At 48.7% G+C, this 18,650-nt stretch overlaps 7 protein-coding genes across 7 annotated transcripts; 5 read left to right on the forward strand and 2 right to left on the reverse strand.

Annotated features, from left to right (window-relative positions):
- Positions 1–464: 464 nt before the first annotated feature.
- Aud_007679 (putative G-patch DNA repair protein (Drt111)) lies at positions 465–2,346 on the forward strand (the record flags this gene model as incomplete). Its single annotated transcript, XM_043292567.1, has 5 exons — positions 465–648; positions 753–1,169; positions 1,227–2,044; positions 2,095–2,187; positions 2,245–2,346. The coding sequence occupies 5 exons, from the start codon at positions 465–467 to the stop codon at positions 2,344–2,346; spliced, it is 1,614 nt and encodes a 537-aa protein (XP_043148502.1).
- Positions 2,347–3,410: 1,064 nt separating this feature from the next.
- Aud_007680 (E2 SUMO-conjugating protein UBC9) lies at positions 3,411–4,168 on the forward strand (the record flags this gene model as incomplete). Its single annotated transcript, XM_043292568.1, has 4 exons — positions 3,411–3,445; positions 3,541–3,701; positions 3,789–3,812; positions 3,915–4,168. The coding sequence occupies 4 exons, from the start codon at positions 3,411–3,413 to the stop codon at positions 4,166–4,168; spliced, it is 474 nt and encodes a 157-aa protein (XP_043148503.1).
- A 796-nt stretch (positions 4,169–4,964) lies between these two features.
- Positions 4,965–6,290, reverse strand: ecm33 (GPI-anchored protein Ecm33; the record flags this gene model as incomplete). Its single annotated transcript, XM_043292569.1, has 3 exons — positions 4,965–5,259; positions 5,318–6,158; positions 6,230–6,290. The coding sequence occupies 3 exons, from the start codon at positions 6,288–6,290 to the stop codon at positions 4,965–4,967; spliced, it is 1,197 nt and encodes a 398-aa protein (XP_043148504.1).
- Positions 6,291–10,728: 4,438 nt separating this feature from the next.
- On the forward strand, positions 10,729–12,038 carry alkA (DNA-3-methyladenine glycosylase II; the record flags this gene model as incomplete). Its single annotated transcript, XM_043292570.1, has 3 exons — positions 10,729–11,693; positions 11,773–11,895; positions 11,975–12,038. 3 exons carry the CDS (start codon positions 10,729–10,731, stop codon positions 12,036–12,038), a joined length of 1,152 nt encoding a protein of 383 aa, XP_043148505.1.
- Positions 12,039–12,499: 461 nt separating this feature from the next.
- Positions 12,500–13,308, reverse strand: Aud_007683 (ubiquinol--cytochrome-c reductase subunit 7; the record flags this gene model as incomplete). The annotated part of the gene is made up of 4 exons (XM_043292571.1): positions 12,500–12,589; positions 12,783–12,836; positions 12,895–13,003; positions 13,193–13,308. The coding sequence occupies 4 exons, from the start codon at positions 13,306–13,308 to the stop codon at positions 12,500–12,502; spliced, it is 369 nt and encodes a 122-aa protein (XP_043148506.1).
- Positions 13,309–14,073: 765 nt separating this feature from the next.
- Aud_007684 (putative mitochondrial carrier protein) lies at positions 14,074–15,389 on the forward strand (the record flags this gene model as incomplete). The annotated part of the gene is made up of 2 exons (XM_043292572.1): positions 14,074–14,545; positions 14,668–15,389. The coding sequence occupies 2 exons, from the start codon at positions 14,074–14,076 to the stop codon at positions 15,387–15,389; spliced, it is 1,194 nt and encodes a 397-aa protein (XP_043148507.1).
- Positions 15,390–17,567: 2,178 nt separating this feature from the next.
- Aud_007685 (putative iron-sulfur cofactor synthesis protein (Isu1)) lies at positions 17,568–18,613 on the forward strand (the record flags this gene model as incomplete). Its single annotated transcript, XM_043292573.1, has 3 exons — positions 17,568–17,716; positions 17,754–17,806; positions 18,198–18,613. The coding sequence occupies 3 exons, from the start codon at positions 17,568–17,570 to the stop codon at positions 18,611–18,613; spliced, it is 618 nt and encodes a 205-aa protein (XP_043148508.1).
- Between the last annotated feature and the right edge of the window lie 37 nt (positions 18,614–18,650).

The raw sequence follows: 18,650 nt of genomic DNA on the forward strand, positions 1-18,650 counted from the left end.
CGTGCCTTGGCCGTCAGGGGGTTATTTACAGTGATGGAAAATAGATATATCTAGGATAGATGACACAGGATGAACGTAGGGATTCTGCGGATACGACTCACGTATCTTACGCGATTGAAGTAGATGTTCCATTATTATATCCATGATGGTCAAGCCCATGGGTCCTCGGACTTAGTTGCGAAAGCTCGGATTAGTCGTCAGTTATCGTAGGCCCGGTTTTCTTGCTCTTCCCTGTCTTTCTCCTTTCGAGCGGGTGGCTCCGGGTGGCTTATGTAAGGATAAGCCAAAATATGGCAAACAGTGCAAGTCGAGCAAACATCCTTATGCATGGAATTACTCCGCATCTCCAACTCTTAACAACGGTCCTCCTCGCAAGAGCAATGTTATAGATCTTGTTCGCCGTCTTGTGTATTGAACTATTTCTTCTGTTCTCCTCCTACCTCTATTCTTCTATACTTTTATCCATGGCCTCGGATTCGACCCCATCCAAAGGGGGAGGCCTGTCTCTCTATGCCAATCTCCTCGACCCATCATCCAATACATCCACTCCTGGAACAATTTCTCGCGCCCCAGTTGTCTTCAAGCAGGCTTCGGAAGACGACTCACAGGCAGATGATCCAGCTGCCAAAAAGCAGCAATTAAGTGCTGGTAGCTCATACCCTCCTTTCGTGATCGAGAAGTTCTCTTCATGTATCCCAATTTGACGATCTGATTGCTCACTTGGCCTTCTTCTTTTCTTCTCGGGTATTCAGCCTCTCTTCGATTTCAGCCTACGAAAAGACCACAGCTAGCGGCTCAGAAGCCTAAGCCGAAACCAGCGCTACCCAAGACGACCCCTGCCGCTGCGTCTGCGCCGGCTCCTCCCGTGAAGACCACTCTTGCTGACTGGGCAGCAACCGAGGATGACGATGTCAATGGATTCTACGTTGGCGAGAAGAGACAGCGTGGCGGTCGCAAAAAGCGCAAGAAGAACCGGGAAGCGCAGGCGTTCGTCCAGAATTGGGATGACATCTACGACCCTTCAAGACCGAACATCTACGAAGAGTATAAGCATAGTGATGAGCAGATTGCCGAGGTGCGCGAGTGGAAAGATCGCCTCTACGCACACCGGATGGCACGGTCGCCGAGCAGGAACTCGTATAGCGACGATGAATCGAGACCAATGAATAGTATGCTTCCGTTTGCATGCGACAACGAACGTTTCAAATGCTCACAATCCTTTGCAGGACAATTTGCGCCTCCAAGGAGTTTCGCGCCTCCGCCTAACCTCAACGATATCCCTCCTGCACCGCTAGATGAGGCCACAGGAGACGATGCATTTGCTCGACGCGCGCGCCTGACGGCAGGTCAATCAGATACATTAATGTCTGTTCAGACGCCGCCTCCGCCTCCGCCTCCCCCAGAAGAGCCTTCTGCTCCAATTCCGGATGACCCCACCGGTGAAGATGCCTACCTGAGACGTTTGCAAATGGTGGCTGCAGCTCAGCCTGCACTGCAGCCGCCTCCTCCGCCTCCGCCTCGGCCCTTGGATGCGCTGCAGCCAGCCACTGCCACTATCTCTCGTGCGCCGGTCCGATATACCCTGCCTCCACCTCCGGAAGATATTCCCGCCACAGAAGCGGAGCTTGAAGAAGTCTTTGCGAAGGAAGAGCCTGCGGAGGAAGTACCCGACGAAGAAGATGGCCAGCGCTCACTCCGACCAGGACAAAAGGGATTTGCTGAGAGATTGCTGGCGAAGTATGGATGGACCAAGGGATCTGGCTTGGGTGCCACGGGGTCGGGTATCGTCAAACCGTTGCAGGTCAAAGTCGAGAAGCAAAAGAAGCGGCCAGACTCGGAAGGCGGTGGTTTTGTTACTCCTGCTGGCAGGGGCAAAATCATTGGTGGTAAGAGGAAAGCGGATGAAGAGGAGGGCAAATTCGGCCGTATGAGCGAAGTCATCATCCTCAAGGGTATGCTTGAGGGGATGGATGTGGATGCTGAACTCGAGGGTGATCAAGACGGAGGGCTGATGCAAGAGATCGGCGAGGAATGCTCAGAAAAGGTACGCTTCTCTGTTTATGACTGGGTTGCTACCATCTAACACTAAAACAGTACGGTCGTGTGGAGCGTGTCTTCATTTCCCGTGAATCTGGTCCCCCAGTGCCGGTCTTTGTCAAGTTTACTAACCAGTTATCGGCTTTACGCGTGAGTATTCCAGAATTCAGAGGGCCATCCAGTCCGGGCACTAACAAAATGTATCAGGCGGTGAATGCCCTGGAAGGCCGAGTGTTCAACGGCAACACAATCACAGCACGTTTCTATGATACTCAGAAATTCGAAGAAGGGATATATGACGATCGGTAGCAAGCATAGGAACAAGGAACATGTACAGCACATCCATGGGTTTCATTGCTAGTCAGTCGATGCTATGACTCGGGCCTGCCTTCTGAGGTTATGATATCTGCTGCGATAATGTCTGGACAGATGAACAGTATGCAACTATGCAAATCAGATGATTTCCAGCTCAAATATTTCGACTCCATCCATGTTGTTGCGGACTTTCGAGTCTTTAAGATAGCGGCCTTGCGCTTCATCGATCTCCTGGCGGGCTTCTTTGTCTGCCAGCCCCGTGCTTGGAATATCAAGCGATCCTGACTCTGACGCTCCGAGGTTTCATTTGAGGGATTTGCTGACGTTACACCAGTGGCCAACTCATATCACTGCGAAATTCAATGTCTTGTTAGTGTAGCAGTCATACCCAAATCTGACTACATGTAGGCAGGAGATGTGACAGCAGTAGCTGGGATCGGTATGGGGCAAAGGACATGGAGAGTAACAATTCTGCATTTTCAACGAAGCGGCATGCCAAATACTGAATGCTAGTGTAGCGCAGATGAAGATACCTGATGTGATACTTGAGTCTTGGGACAGTGCTAAGATAGATCCATCTTGCTGTTATTTGTGTTGGCTGCTCTGAGCGTATAGAGCAGAACAGCTAGAATGTCCATACTGATAACTAGAGACGAAATATCCTTAGTCACCTTATTCTATTAACACAACCTGGCGGACAAACATTGGTACCTTCATGCTTCCATCTCCTTCCGCACATTGGCCACTGACAGCCACAGAGGTCACATGATCACCACTGTGAGATTTATCTGTGGAGACCCGATTGGCTGTGGGGTATCAAATCCATTAAGCAACACTGGAAAAGCCTCATCTGGTGGCCATTCACTTGGAGCCTCTTAGTCTGTGACTCTTATCTCTTTCCTCTCACTTCCTCCTTTCTTACCTGTCTCCATTCCTCCCTCTCTATATATCCTCCGCGACGAACCCTCCTTGGTCATTTCCTCAAGAACTCGCCATAATCACCTCTTCCAACCTAAACCAATCCTCATTCTGTAACCAATTCACATCGCCGACTCACCATGTCCCTGTGTTTAAACCGCCTCACAGAAGAACGGTATGTCTACCAGCCCAGGTCATCCTCGCGCCGCGCAAACACACCCACGGCTCTGCATCCGACAGCAACCCAGAAACTAACACCACCACGCGCAGGAAACAATGGCGACGAGACCACCCGTTTGGCTTCTACGCAAAGCCTCATCGGACACCTCAGGGCGTGCTGGACCTGAAGCGCTGGGAATGCGGTATCCCGGGGAAAGCGAATACGCTGTGGGAAGGCGGACTGTTCAAGCTGGACGTTGTCTTTCCTGATGGTAAGCCTGCCTGTGCTCGTGCTCCCGCTCGTGCTCGGTCCTTGTATAGCAGGCGAATGTGCTGACCGTCTCTTTTTACTGGAATAGAATATCCGACCAAGCCGCCGAAATGTACGTTTTTTCCTTCTGACTACTGGCATGATATATTCATCCATATTGCCACCTCTTCCGCATCCATTGAGATCGTTGAATCTGACGTCGCAAACGACACAGGCAAATTCGTCCCCCCACTCTTCCACCCCAACGTCTACCCCTCCGGCACCGTCTGTCTCTCAATCCTCAACGAAGAAGAAGCCTGGAAGCCCGCCATCACAATTAAGCAGATCCTTCTGGGAATCCAAGACTTACTCGACGACCCGAACCCAGAGTCCCCCGCGCAAGCTGAAGCATACAACTTATTCAAGAAGGACCGGCCGGCGTACGAGCGGCGCGTGCGCCAGGTTGTCAAGGAGAATCCTGCTCTCTAGAAGTCGGAGATTTGTTCTGCGGATGACGATGAACCTTCCAAATCTCGTATTCTCCTTCGGTCTAATGAATGCTCTTCTTAATTTACGGTACGGCGCCCATCACATCGCGGCCACCTAAAACAAAGGGCGGTTGACGCTCGTTTTCATATGATCCAGTTGCATCTGCTTGATTCATATCCCATTTCTGTCTCCCAGTGTCTCGGCTTTCTCTTAGCGTGGCGTTCTCAATTGATGATAAAAGCGAACGGCTCCAACTGGATGTTGCTCTCTTCTTCTGTCCACTTTTTCCCCCCTACCTAGTCGCGAGATTTCATCTGTGATTTGTAACGCACATAGAGGTTTCTGAATGCTCAACCTGTCGTCTTCCATGATACCATGAGTAGTTCCCCAGGAAAACAAACTCCCACCGATGCGTGTCCTGGTGCAGTTGTCGGATATATGCATGCATGTATCCGATCTGATGCACATACACGAGCTTGTGCTATGACCACAACTTGTTTGTACCTACTGCAGACAATCTTACACAGGTCTTACAAAGTCCGCACGACGTCAAGTACATAGCCGTGATCTGATCAGTGTTAATGCTCAAGAGGCAACGCCCCCATACCCCATCCAGCCACTAGATTCAGGTCTTGACCGTTTGTAAGGTTGCTCAAATGAGATTCGATTATTATCATAAGAACAGTAAAAACACTGCAATCAAAAACCATGGCTTATTAGACAACTCTACACACCCCCAGGAGGAGTTTTGGAAAACAAACAAAACCAAATGCAATTTCCTGATATCGACCATCCTTTACAAAACGTACTGCACCAGAGCTCCGAAAACGGCGGCGAATCCGAGAGCGGGGAGGTTAGCAGCGTTGAGATCAGCAGCGCTAGACTTGGAAGCAGAAGCAGAGCTGCCGCTGCTAGTGGTGGTGCCAGAAGATCCGTCCTTAGTAGTAGGGTTTGCCTCCGCAGACTTGCACTTGTAAACACCACGAATGATGTTGTCTTTTTTGGCCTTGTCAAAGCTGCTGCAGCTGAAGTTGCCGGTGCTCTGCAAGTTGAACTGGCCCTTGACGTTCTCGAGCTTGGGCATGGTCACTCTGCGGTTTGATTAGCATGTTGTGCCATATTTCGGTCGGCAGAAAAAAGGTCACTTACTCGTCAAACTTGCCGCTGAAGTCAATGGCACCAGTAACGGTCTGCAGGGAGGGCAGATCAATGCTGCTGAGCTCGTCGTTACGGGTAATCAGGAAACCACCGGAGACAATCTCGAGAGCTGGCATGCTGATGTTAGTGAGCTTGCTGTTGGCGCTGAAAACCAGGTCACCAGTCGAGGTCAGGTTGGGAGCACTGAAAGACGTGAAGGCGTCGCCCCAGAAGCCAAGCTGGCCGGTCAGATTGTGGAGAGAGGGGATGGAGACAGCGCTGACGTTGCGGAAGGTCATGTTGGTACCACTGGAGAGGTTGGGCAGCTCCACCTCAAGGGAGTTCAGGTTACCAGCAAAGTTGATCAGGTCAGTAGCGTTCTTCAGGTTGTTGATGTTGATGGACTTGAGCTGCGTGTTCTCAGTGATGTCGAACCGACCGACGGTGTTCAGAGAGATACCGTTCAGGTTAGCCAGTCCGGTGTTGGTGATCGTGACATCACCGGCTTCCTTGACACCCTTGGTAAATTCAAGACTCTGAAGCTGGGGCAGAGCAGTCCAGTGGATCGATCCGACACTGGTAAGAGAGGGGAAGCTGAGGGTGGTCAGAGTAGTAAGGCCATCCAGCTTGAACTCTTCGGCGATGGAGTTCAGCATAGGCGCCGCGATGGTAGAGATGTTGGCGCCACCGGTGCAGCTGAGGGTGCCGTCAATCTGCTTCACGTTGTTGAAGGTAATAGCGCCCGAGATGTGCTCGTCGATCTCGATGGTACCCTTGATGGTCGAGCAGGTGGAGTAGCCGTCGGCATCGCTCTGGTTCTCAATTTTGATGGTCTCACCGGCCTTACCGCAGTCTGTGCGAACAATTAGCTCCCACTCTCGCAATTTCGGATTCGTCGCAGTCGGGGGTGATGGGTTGACTCACCGGCAGCAAGGACGGCCTGGACTGCAGCCAGGGCAGGAAGAGCGTACTTGAGGAAAGCCATTGCTAAATGTTGTTTATACTAAATACTCAAAACAAGGTCAGTAACGTCATTAAGAGGCTTTGCAAGCTGCAGTCAAGAAACGGTCCCATGACAATCCATCTTCGCGAGCAGAAAAAGACCACATCGGGAATATAATGAAAGCGAGGATGAGGGAGGGGGAAGAGAAGAGAGATAGAGAGATGGACGTGATGAGACTTACCACTGATCAATTGGCTAGAGATGTAGAACGGGCGATGCGCAGCCCTTAAGAGGTCAATATGGGCGGATAGCAGTAGCTGCAGAAGTTTGGCAGACAAAAATAGATGAACGAGCGAAAGAAGGCGAGGTCGAAACGAAGGAGAAGCTGTGAGCGGTGATTCCTTCAACGAAAGTGGACTAATTGGGCAAGCACGTTGGATGAACAAGAAGAGGAATGAAGGGAAAGAAGGAGAAGAAAAGAGAACAAAAAGACTGGATGGATAGGATGGACTGGAAACGAACCTTCAAAAAGACAAAGGCAGTGGGAAAGGAAAGTGCCTTTAGAGAGGACAAGACAAGAAAGGAGGCGTGGCCCCAGCGCCGGGACCGGTAAACTTGATGCACATCTTCTTGTAAGACAGTAACTATTTTTTTGCTTGGGTCCATATTTTTTTTTTTTTTTTTTTTCCCAGTCTACTCAGTGATGAATTCAGAGACTAATACATTGGAAAATACACTAGGTGCGTCACAAGCCAGATTTGCGCTCCAGGAATCCTGATTCTCAAGCTCGGAAATGAGCCCGTTGCTCCTCCTTGGTTCTGTTCTGTAACACTGTCCCCAATAATTGTGCAGCAATGCTACCAATGATTCGCCCCGTGGCTCCATTCTGGCTCCCGTCATTCTTGACCATTCAAAGCGCACCATTCCCCTCTGTTTATCGTGGCCGAGGTGGTTGAGATACGTAATCTTGGACGTACCTTAGGTACGTTCCTGGTTACGATACAATTTGGTAATCGTCAGAAATTTGTATCTGTTGATTGTTGATCTTCTTTACTCAGCAATAATGTAGAAGCACTTGATGATCTGTTATAAAGGTCGTTGTTTCCTTTGCAGCAATAGTGCAGGAATACCAACCTAATTACATGAAAACTTTTGACCATAAGCCGTCATGTAGGAAAAAGGAGGGGTTTGAACTCCCTCATAGCTAGTGAACAAGAGGTACCTTACCTGGTGTAATCCATACATTGATGCATTTCCTGAAATACACCAGTATCGACAAGAATTTAGTTAAATTGTTTCCTGTGGCCAGACTCCCCCCCAAGATAAATCCAAATGCAACACTACAAACAAATAAAAGCCACATCCAATCATTCATAATCGATTTTCCTTAACCACCGATACCATTTGCTATGACTAGCACTAGCGATATCTACAATTCAGTTCAGTTTGTCCAGGTTCGACGGACCTTCGATGGAAGCAGCCATAAGTTAATCAATATGGTGTAAGGCATTTAGAATGTTATTGTTTCAAAAACTGGAATCCTTAGTAAGGAGTAAGCCATGTCTGTGACAACGAGGCAACAAGTTCGGCAGCGAGACGAAAGTAAATAATCTGAAATTCTCGAATCAATGGGTCCGCTCTCCTGGCATGAGTGTCATCACCTGGGCTACGGACTATGGAATGTGAGAATATCAAAAGCCTCAAGGAGGTTGGGATTTAGAAATCCATTGCACCGTTTGCAAGCTAGATTGATTTATTGTCAATCCTCGCCACTTTCTGCCATGCAAATGATCTCTATTAATCGTTAAAAATAGGGTACCGTAATTTATTTCCCGGCTATCTACTCCATAATAGTAGAGTGTCTTCTACTTTGTAGGTAGATTATTGCTAAGGAGTCTTACTGTTTCCCACCATCGTCCTGCCAACGCTACAGATGCCCTAGTCTAAGTATGTTTTCATCGTCATTATGCCGCTAGATCAGGCACAAGGCAAAGTACTCGGTAGGCAAAGTGCCATTCCACTTGGCGAGTCGGACCTCAATTGGGACGGCCAGACTAAAACTAATCAAGTGGCGAATATGCGTGCGGCCCGATATTGCTTGTTCCTTTCTTTGGCAAGCTCTGTGCATGTAGCTAACTGTATACGCAATTCCTAGTACAATGCACACGTTGGCAGAGTCTGGAAATAATGAAAGGTCTAATACAAAGTACTCAATTCCTTAATAGCTCAATAATTGCATTCTTATATCGACGTTAGATAGGAGTGTTATCCCAACCTACGATCATAGGTAATAATGGATTAGTTCTGTAAGTTACCAGTACGTACCATTAAAGAGACTTCATGTCTTAGTCAGACCCACTTGAATAGGTTAGCGGATCCATGAAACAGTCCTGATTATCCTGCAATTGTGAAGCTATGCTTTCATGGCAAAATCACAGAGCTAAAAATATACAAACTTGATAGGAATTGGCCAAGTCAATCTATCTCAAATTTTAGACTCTCCTCTCGATTCTTCAGGAACTGTTCATTCTCTGAGGTGACTTGCCTGTCAAGTAAAGTATGGCTGTGCAGAAAGGAAGGCCCGATAAGCACGGCACTGAGGTAAAACTAGTCATCATTGAATAGTTCAACGGATCATGATCTATAGAGCAAGGAGCCAACCAATTATATGACGGAACATTATCAATATCTGGAAGTCTTCTAGTTGATAGCTCGCTTCATCTGGCTAATGTATATTTAGGGGATCAATGATCCATGACTGTCGATGATTGAATCTCGGTTCCTTGAGAGCTCGTTTCCCGTCCACACTCCAGTTATGATTAGGAGTCAAAGTGCTCCACTGATATCCGTAGCTACATGCATATCACAATAATGGACAAGCTCTTGGTCAGGAACTTTAATGATGACCTGTTCGAAATCTCAACCAGCCCTCGTTCTACGATATCAGTGCTGCGACACTATCCTGCTTTAATGCTCACTATTTACCTCGACGTCACCCTGCCGTACCTGTGCACTAAGTTAACAGTACAACTGTGTAACCTTAGTTACCATTCGTTGGGCACGTTCCCCAGAACGCCACATAGGACGGGTGGCTGGATGTACACTAAATAAGGCCAAATAGTCAAAGTACACAAACTGCATAGTACAACTGACTGAGGAGTACCTGTAGATGTCTCCTGAAGAATGAATAACATGCCTCCTTTTACTCTGACTCTACTCTGTGCTCTGTGGTGATGGTGAATTACTGGAAACAGTATAGCATCCCTATTTTAGAAATGCGCCATGTTATTCTTAGCATTGTTGTGCATGTTCTATAAAGTTGCCCTCCATTGCTGCTTCAACCTATATCACACTTCATCATTTTCTTTTCACGGCTTCGCCTCCATGCCAGGGATTTGATGAGGCATCTTCGCCATTAATCTATTCATCATGCCCTATGTGTTGTGCCACCCCTTTTTCTGTAGCTGAATACTATAATATCAGATCTATTGCTTTTGGAGCTCCTAGTTGAAGTGTCATAACAAATCCCTGATACAGGGGATAGATAATGGCCTAGCTGTGTTACACGTGGTTCTTGTCCCATGGATTCACCCTGGTGATTTTCCGCCAGCCGAACCGTATCAATTTCATGAATTTTCGTTCCTAGAATTTCCACCTAAGTATGCACCATGTAAAACAAAGACAAATATAAGATTATAAAATGCCTCGGGGAAATACTGAAGGACAACTGACGGTGTTCTAGGATCATTGGGATATCACAGCATCGTTGGTACTACTGCAATTGCCTGAGCAGGAAGTCTTATTTATTACTCACAGTGTTCAACCTTAGCCCCCCTACCTCAGATTTAGAATTAGTTGACACAGAGGAACCAGCAGTCGGCCTAGCCTCTTGAGAGGCTCTGTGTATGTAGTAAAGAAAGGCAATTCACTTGCAAAAATGTATCAGACGGCATTGGTTTTCCTTACTCATAAATCTGCAGTTAAAAGCTGGTTCATAGTTCGTGCAAGACACATGCAGTCAAGTTCTCTGTAAATAACTTTATTCCGAATGGGTAGATAGACAACTCTGGTTCTAACATGGCCAAGAGGAAGTAGTGGACAGATGGTGGAGTAGTTGTAGGCGAAAGAGCGGTAATCAACCATGAAGCCCTCAATATCACGAAGCGAGCTACATCGTGCCATGGAGAGCAGTCAACTACTTCAGTCGAATACAAATCTCGACAAAAAGCCGTATAAAAGACTATGCACCGTTTGTGACCCTTGATACAGCCAATATGGATACAAGTATCTCAATACGAGCCTTGGCCAGAGCGGATGACTTAATCAGGATCTGGGTGAAAGCACTCAGCACCGAATGCACGTCATCCCAGCACGACCATCGAAGAGACATCACTTCTTTACCAGGGATAAAAGAGACGAGAAGGAGACACAACTATTGTCTGTGACTGTCGTTGTCTCGACTTCTCGACTTCTCGACTTCATGATGAACCTCCGACGCTCGGCCCGCCTGACTGCGGCGCTCAATAACAAAGTGCTGCCACCGCAACCGCCGAGTCCACCAAAGAAATCAAGCAGGCCTCAGTCCACTAGCAGGGTCAACAAAGCGAAAAGCCGGTCTAGAAAAGATATCTATGACCTGAAAACCAGTGCTGAACGGCTTCCTCTCGATGTAACTCTCCCAGATATCGGAACCATACCTGTCTCAAACGACAATGCGGAGACAGATAACATCCTTGACCTCATATCTACCGACCCTCCTAGCAGACTACATGCCACCCCCCCTCCCCTTGACCGACCTGTCGAACCGCATCGGACAAACGCAACGCTCTTAACACCCCATGGCTCCTCTCTCGTCGCCTACCCGCCCGGCTCGGAGAGTCTCTCACCCTCCAAGACCGGTCGACCCCGTCCGACCGCTACGACTGGTACCCTCCTTGAGAAGGCCGTGGCACATCTAATCGCTACAGACGCGCGCCTGGAGCCGCTCATCAGGCGACATCCGTGTCCCCTGTTTTCCCCTGAGGGACTGGCCGAGGAAATCGACCCCTTCCGCAGTCTGGTCAGCAGTATCATCGGACAACAGGTGTCAGGCGCTGCAGCCCGATCTATCAAGGACAAATTCGTGGCTTTGTTCAACAGGGAAAATGACGGACAGGACCCTGCGAAGCCGCGTCAATTCCCAACACCGGAGGAGGTCGTCCAATGCGACCTTGCTACGCTACGCACCGCTGGGCTCTCCCAGCGAAAAGCCGAGTACATCCACGGGCTATCCCAGAAATTCTCTACCGGGGAACTGAGCGCGAGAATGCTGCTCAATGCCAGTGACGAAGAGCTCATGGAGAAGTTGATTGCCGTCCGAGGGCTAGGTAGATGGTCCGTTGAGATGTTTGCCTGCTTTGCATTGAAGCGCATTGATGTCTTTTCGACTGGAGATCTCGGCGTGCAGTAAGTTAATCATCTGCCCTGCCAAGCAATATGCGTTCGACTACTCCTGGCAAGCATAACCCGCTAATGATGAAAACAGGAGAGGCTGCGCGGCGTTCATGGGAAAGGACGTGAGCAAATTAAAGGCTAAAGGAGGCGGTAAGTTCAAGTACATGGCTGAGAAAGACATGCTGGAACTGGCTGCGAAGTTTGCCCCGTACAGGTAAGTTGGTATCGCAATTTCTTCAATTACTTCCGCAAGGCTGGGTCATAAGGGTGTTTTTCTCACGCTAGCATCGCAGGAGCCTTTTCATGTGGTACATGTGGCGTGTAGAGGATGTCGATGTCACTGTAATGAACGCTTGAGGTCCGCATGCGACATTCCTCGAGTATATAGAGTCACTGCTCAAATTAGATCAAATAAATCGCTGGAAAAGATGGCACTGCTCGGTTTAGACGGCAGCACTGCGTCGAATACGCAAGAAATTATGTCGTCACAATCTTGACCGAATATCTCAGAATTATACAATCGGGAGGTCAAACTCGCCCCAGTCCTCACTACCAGGGATGAACATACATGCACCACGACTGCGGTTGTGGATTTGCATGACAAGCGGATGATCAGAAAAACGACGATGAATTTGTACAGTAACAGTACACATGACTCGAACGATAAATCGGATGTTCAATCAAAATTCAGCCGCAGGCTCGTAGGCAAAGCACAGCCGCTAAATCGTACAACCCCTTCCTCGTTTTTTTCCGTCCGTCTATTACCCTAGTGACACGATTCCGTATCCTCTATGCGTTATGACTAGGGAACAAGCCATCTACCGTCTAACAACGAGGGTGTCGAGGTCCACACGCTCCTTGTTCTCCTTCTCAATCTCGCGGATGATGGGGCTCAGGTACTCGACGTCCTAGAGAGCAAAATCAGCATCTATGATGGTTCTTTATATAACCCACAAGTGCTTTCTGGACGCATCTCGAGACCGGAATAGTGTGATAAACCCGATACAACCCAGTTGACAAATCCGCGTTACGGGATTGGCCACGACTTATGCGGGGAATCGACGACGCCGGTGCAAGTATGAAAATGCGAAATCTACTCACCTCCTCGGGCTTGGTCTGCTCATGAGCGGGAAGGAGGGTGTGGGAAACGGAGCACTGTGTTGATGAGGCAAATTAGCGTTGATGTCCTGGAGCGACCTAGATGGAGACGCACCTGGAAAGCTCTGCGGATACGGAAGACGCGGTCGTAGGCCTCCTTGGGAGGAAGACGCTTAATGGCCGTCTGAACAACGTCACTCTCCTCGGGAATCAGGTCATCGAATCTGAAAAATAATCAGCTTGACTGCTTGCACAGACAGGTAAGGAGTAAAAAGTGTCCCAGATAGCGACCAGAGAGGGATCATGCACAATGCGACGTCGTATAGCAGCGGTAAAGTCCAATAATGTCGCTGTCGCATAACATGCTCATCTGGCCGCTCATCCTGGGAAGGTTGAAGGCGGGGGTTGGCTACCTCAATCCGAGTTTCCTGTAGCCGGCGGCGTCGGTGTACCACTGAGCAAGTGGCATCATCCAGCGCTTGAGCCATGGGCGCTTGACAATGTAGTTGGTGAGAGAAGGAGCGGACATGGTGACTGATCCCAGGTGGATGTGGATGGGAATCCAATTGAGGGCGTGGTGCGGGAGGGGAGATCGCGAGAGGTCAGTCAAGCTGCAAAGAGTGACCCGACGTTGGAGATTGTGCAAAACGGAGGTCCGGCTGGGATGACCTTCCCAAAAACATCCGATTTTGCAGCCTGAGGCATCAAAAATGGCCATGAGGATTCCGATATATGTCATGTGATTATAATGCCTTAGGCTGCGGCCCTGGCGCTTGGGACCGGAATATATTCAGTAGCTAAGTTACTCCACTCCACATGACTGCCGAAAGAGGTACGTTGATTGATCTTGGCCACAATCATCCGCGCGGCCCGGTTCTCGCCTTGTATTCCAATCTTCCCATCGATCAGACTTCCTCTTCTTCACATATTTAGGCCCGGTATCGCTTGCCGGTTTGGTATGGAGTTCATCATCCGTTGAATTACATTTTTGCTCCTACACTGGAGCTGTGTCACTTCTAACCGGCCCCGCCCCTGCTCCTCCGAATAAGCAAAATTCCAGGCATATCAGCACATTCGCCAATATCAGCTCAGTTACACTTATTACTTCAGTCGTCTAAGCCAGACTGTGTCGCTTCCTCGTACGGCTCTAATTGGCGAATAAATATTTACATCGAGACCTGGTCAGAATAGGGTTTGCTGGGTTCCGGAGCGAGCACCGACATGCTCGGTTCCGGGAGCCCTCGTTGATTGCAAAGACGGACAGAGAAAGCTGCTAGGGGAACGGACCGGAGCGATGTTTTCCGACGGTCACGGCAATTCAGGAGCCGCCAGCAGCTCTGAAGAGCAGCAGATATCGCACTCGAACAACCTTGCGTCATCCGACGTGCAACTTCCACCTGAAGCTCCGTCCAGCCCCAAGTTCGTCACAAATCTCCAGATATGGTCCACAAAGATACCGGATTACTACATTGCGCCATTCTGCGGCGCCAGTGCGGGTGTGGCCTCTGGAATTGTCACATGCCCCCTTGATGTGATCAAGACGAAGCTGCAGGCGCAAGGCGGATTTCTCCGACGAGGCGGCGGAGTCGTTGAGGCGAAAACCCTCTACCGTGGTTTGCTAGGTACTGGGCGGATCATATGGCGGCAAGATGGAATTCGGGGTCTATATCAAGGATTGGGTCCCATGCTCTTGGGATATCTGCCTACCTGGGCCGTATATTTGGCTGTCTATGACCGATCTCGAGAATACTTCTACGAAACCACCGGTATGTGTGTTCCTTTCTCTAAGGTAGAGTATCAGGACTAATAATCCGTGTCACATCAATAGATAGCTGGTGGCTTTCCAGAGGCTATGCATCAATATTAGCCGGTGCTTGCTCTACTACAGTCACCAATCCCATCTGGGTCATCAAAACGCGGCTTATGTCACAAAGCCTCAAGTCCAACAGTGAAGGCTACACGGCTCCATGGCAGTACTCAAGCACTTGGGATGCAGCCCGCAAAATGTACAGGACCGAAGGGATTAGGTCATTCTATTCTGGACTGACTCCGGCGTTACTCGGATTAACGCACGTCGCCATTCAATTCCCGCTATACGAATACTTGAAGATGGCCTTTACGGGGTACGGCATAGGGGAACATCCTGATAACGGTGGCTCCCACTGGATTGGCATATCTTGTGCGACATTCTTAAGCAAAATTTGTGCCAGCACTTTAACCTACCCGCATGAAGTGCTACGAACAAGACTCCAGACACAGCAAAGGACATCTCCAGCATCTTCTCCCGAAGGGATCACATTTCGTGGAGGGTTAGATCACCCACAAGATCGCGGGAGACCTCCAGGAGCGGCTTCATCGGATGGCATGCCCAACCGCCCGCGGTATACGGGCATTATCCGTACATGTCAGACCATTCTGAGGGAGGAAGGTTGGCGTGCATTCTACTCCGGCATCGGGGTAAACCTATTCCGGGCTGTACCGGCTGCCATGACCACAATGCTTACTTACGAGTATCTCCGTAAGCTAATTGGTCACTTGCAACATGAGGGAGAAACGAAGCTGCGTATCGCAGATGTTAGAGAAAGAGCCATGCTGCTGCAGGATGAGTAAATAAGCAGCGAATGGTGCATACTAGACGTGTCTTGTTCTTTTCCTGTTTCGGTTGAACAATGCAATCCTAACCCCTCTAGAGATGACCCACGGGCTTTCTATTCTCACGAAATGGCCAGTTAAGCTGAATATGTACTGATCCATCTCCAGCTTTGACCATACTATATTGGGTGCTCTGGAGCAGTGGGCGACCACTCGGCTGTCTTAAGCTCCGCTCACCAGCAGAAGGTCTGACAGCAATGGTCATCGCTATGACATTTGTGGGACTTATGGACTCACTAATATATGGTCGTCACGCTCTGCAGGATATGTATCTTATAAAGCGGTCTTTGTTGTCACATTGTTGTCTTTTTCACCCTTGACGGCTCCGTTGCATGATCTGCATCTTTGTACATACAAACATACATTATTACTCAAACCATACCGACGTTCTCAACCCCTCGAAAATACCGTCAGCAAGCTAAATGGCCTAACCTGTGCTATCGGATTCTTTTCTAGATGATACTTAGCATTGAGCAATCTTCCGACGCAGACTCAGTCGATCGTCCTCAGATACACCAAGATGATTTATAGAAGAGGTAAAGTGTTTTTCTACTTTTGAAAGGTACATACCGCTAGATGATGTCACTCTAAATCACGTGATCAAATAAGCGACTGATTATTGCTTTCTCAAATTTGGAGCAATTTTCCCTCCACCTCAAAGAAAACAACAAGCCTGGTAACAGCGAAAAATTCATGCAAGGCCTGCCTTTGATGAAGAGGTACGGTTACTTACTTATTATCATCATGAGCTGTTATTTTAAACCAGAACAAGGTCATCATTGCAGATATCAATCTGTGTATGTTGCGTTTCAAAGAGGGCAGAGTCCCCAAGTTATCCTCGACTTTCCTTTGATATGATGAACATTCAAATGAAATGGTAGATCCAGATTACAATACACTGGATATGACTATTCACATACACTGAAAATTCTGATCATGGACTTCGAGAGATGAACCTGACAATTGACGCCTTGTGTAGAGGGATTACCGCAGATAATTTTTAGTGCATCATTATGTGAATCCAAGCCGCAACAATCATGAGCATTTTTCTTGGACTCCTTTTTGATTCAATATCAAGCTTCGGCTATTGTACAAATCCAACGCAAAGACTACCTCGACCGATTTTGCCGCTCTGCATCTCTGCTCTCTTCTAATGCCTGCTGTACCCATGATTGGTCAGAGTTTTCCACGGAGAACTTCTGGGCCCTTGTAGTTGCGGTGACTGGGGACGATTGTGCCTCGCGGCGAGCGGAGTTGATGGAACTGATGCAGTAGGAGCATAAAATAATTGCCATGGTAAAGGCAGCTATCGGAGCATTGAGAGACTACTATGTTGTTACTTCAGGGCAATCGGTGAAAAATGCCACTTGTGAGACAGAGCTGTGACACCGCTGGAAGGATATTCAATGAGTTTGTACTTACCCCAGTTGTCCTCCCCAAGGGTTTCCCGGTTCCTCCTTTTCGAGTCATGGTAAGATGACTTCAATCCGTCTTAACCGCTTCCATTCTATGTCTCAAGGCAGATCTTGGTGATGTGAAGGGTCAGCGGATACCGGCGTAATGTTTTCCCTGAGGGCCTTTATCAGATGGAGGGCGGGAAGATAAGCAATTAATTACGTTAACCAGTACCACAAGTACAGGCTCCTGTTGGCTGCAGATTCCCAGCCACGGTATCGTGGGGGTAATCAATCAGTTCTGCTTCTAAGCTTCTTTGCTGTGCTGGAATCGCCTTAGAAAAACCGTCGTAGAAAACAGTACCCCAATTTGGATCAGTGAACCACTGTAAATAGGGAGTCATTGCTGATTTGATGTTCAATACCAATTAATCAGCTCTTGGAGTCGGCATTTTAATGCCTATTCTGGTTAAAACAATTGATGGCGAGCACCGCCGAGCGTCATAGTGTAATTATCTCCGAGGCCGGACGAAGCGGAGGCGACGGTGTTGCTGGATTGGGTTTAGCGCATGTAGAGCACAGGCGAAACCCCGAAGAATAATTAATCGATCTTTCAACGACATCACAACCTCTTGTACATCATCATACTCTATCAACATCTTTTTTTGCCTCATCATCAATCCAACCGGGCATCACCTTTTAATCGCTAGCTATACATAAATCAAACACACATCTATCAATCATGTTCCGCCGTTTGGCTACTGTCGCCCCTCGCTCAGTCGGCACTGTCGTGTCGCCTCGCATTACGCCGGCCATTTCCCTCATCCAGGCTCAACCCATCAACAGGGCATCTCCTGCTCCTCAGAGGAGAAGTTATCACGAGAAAGATAAGTAGATCGATGAAATTGGGATGCTTCGTCCGGGCCAGTCAAATGCTGACCTTCTTTGCACTGCTAGATCATTACAACAACCCACGCAACGGTATGTTTGCCCTTCTTCATATGCTGCTTTCTTTTCCTCTTTTCCCTCGAAGCGTCGGTGGGAGACAGACGAATCGTCAGCTGTAGTCCTTCTCGTTTCAAGAAGACTGCTGTCAAGACCGCGAAGCGAACTCCAATCAAATGAAGACGGATCCTACAACAGGGAGATTCTATAAGCGGTGTTCTACACCTGGGAGGGCTCCCTGATTGGTTTCGGACATCGACTTTTCCAAAGAATCTATCACTATATAACGCTCTTACGAGAAGACAGTTATGGCCAATCAACGTCCATCTGTCTCCTATGCGCTCGAGGAGGATCTCAAATTTCAGCATCTCTTTAAGCATTTGTTTCAACCATGTACATGCTTCTGCAGGAACTGACATATTTTTAGTTGGCTCACTACCCAAGGACGCCCCTGACGTCGGTCTCGGTCTGGTCGGTGCACCTGCTTGCGGTGACGTGATGAAGCTCCAGATCCGGGTCGACAAGGATACCAGCAAGATCACCGACGTCAAGTTCAAGACTTTCGGTTGTGGTAGCGCGATCGCCAGCTCTAGCTACCTGACCGAGTTGGTGCGAGGAATGACGCTTGACGAGGCCTCTAAGATCCGGAACACCGACATTGCCAAGGAACTCTGCCTGCCTCCCGTCAAGTTACATTGCTCCATGCTTGCTGAAGATGCCATTAAGTCCGCCATCAACGACTACTACACCAAGAACCCCAAGGCCGCTAAGACTGACCTTTCTGGTACTGGGGCTTCCATTCCCAATGTGGAAAAGACCGAGGGTAGCGCCGCGAGTCTGTGATCTGCTTGAGAAAAGTAACAATATATTCAACACTATT

Source organism: Aspergillus udagawae (assembly GCF_001078395.1).
Source record: "Aspergillus udagawae IFM 46973 DNA, scaffold_5, whole genome shotgun sequence".
Taxonomy (NCBI): Eukaryota; Fungi; Ascomycota; class Eurotiomycetes; order Eurotiales; family Aspergillaceae; genus Aspergillus; species Aspergillus udagawae.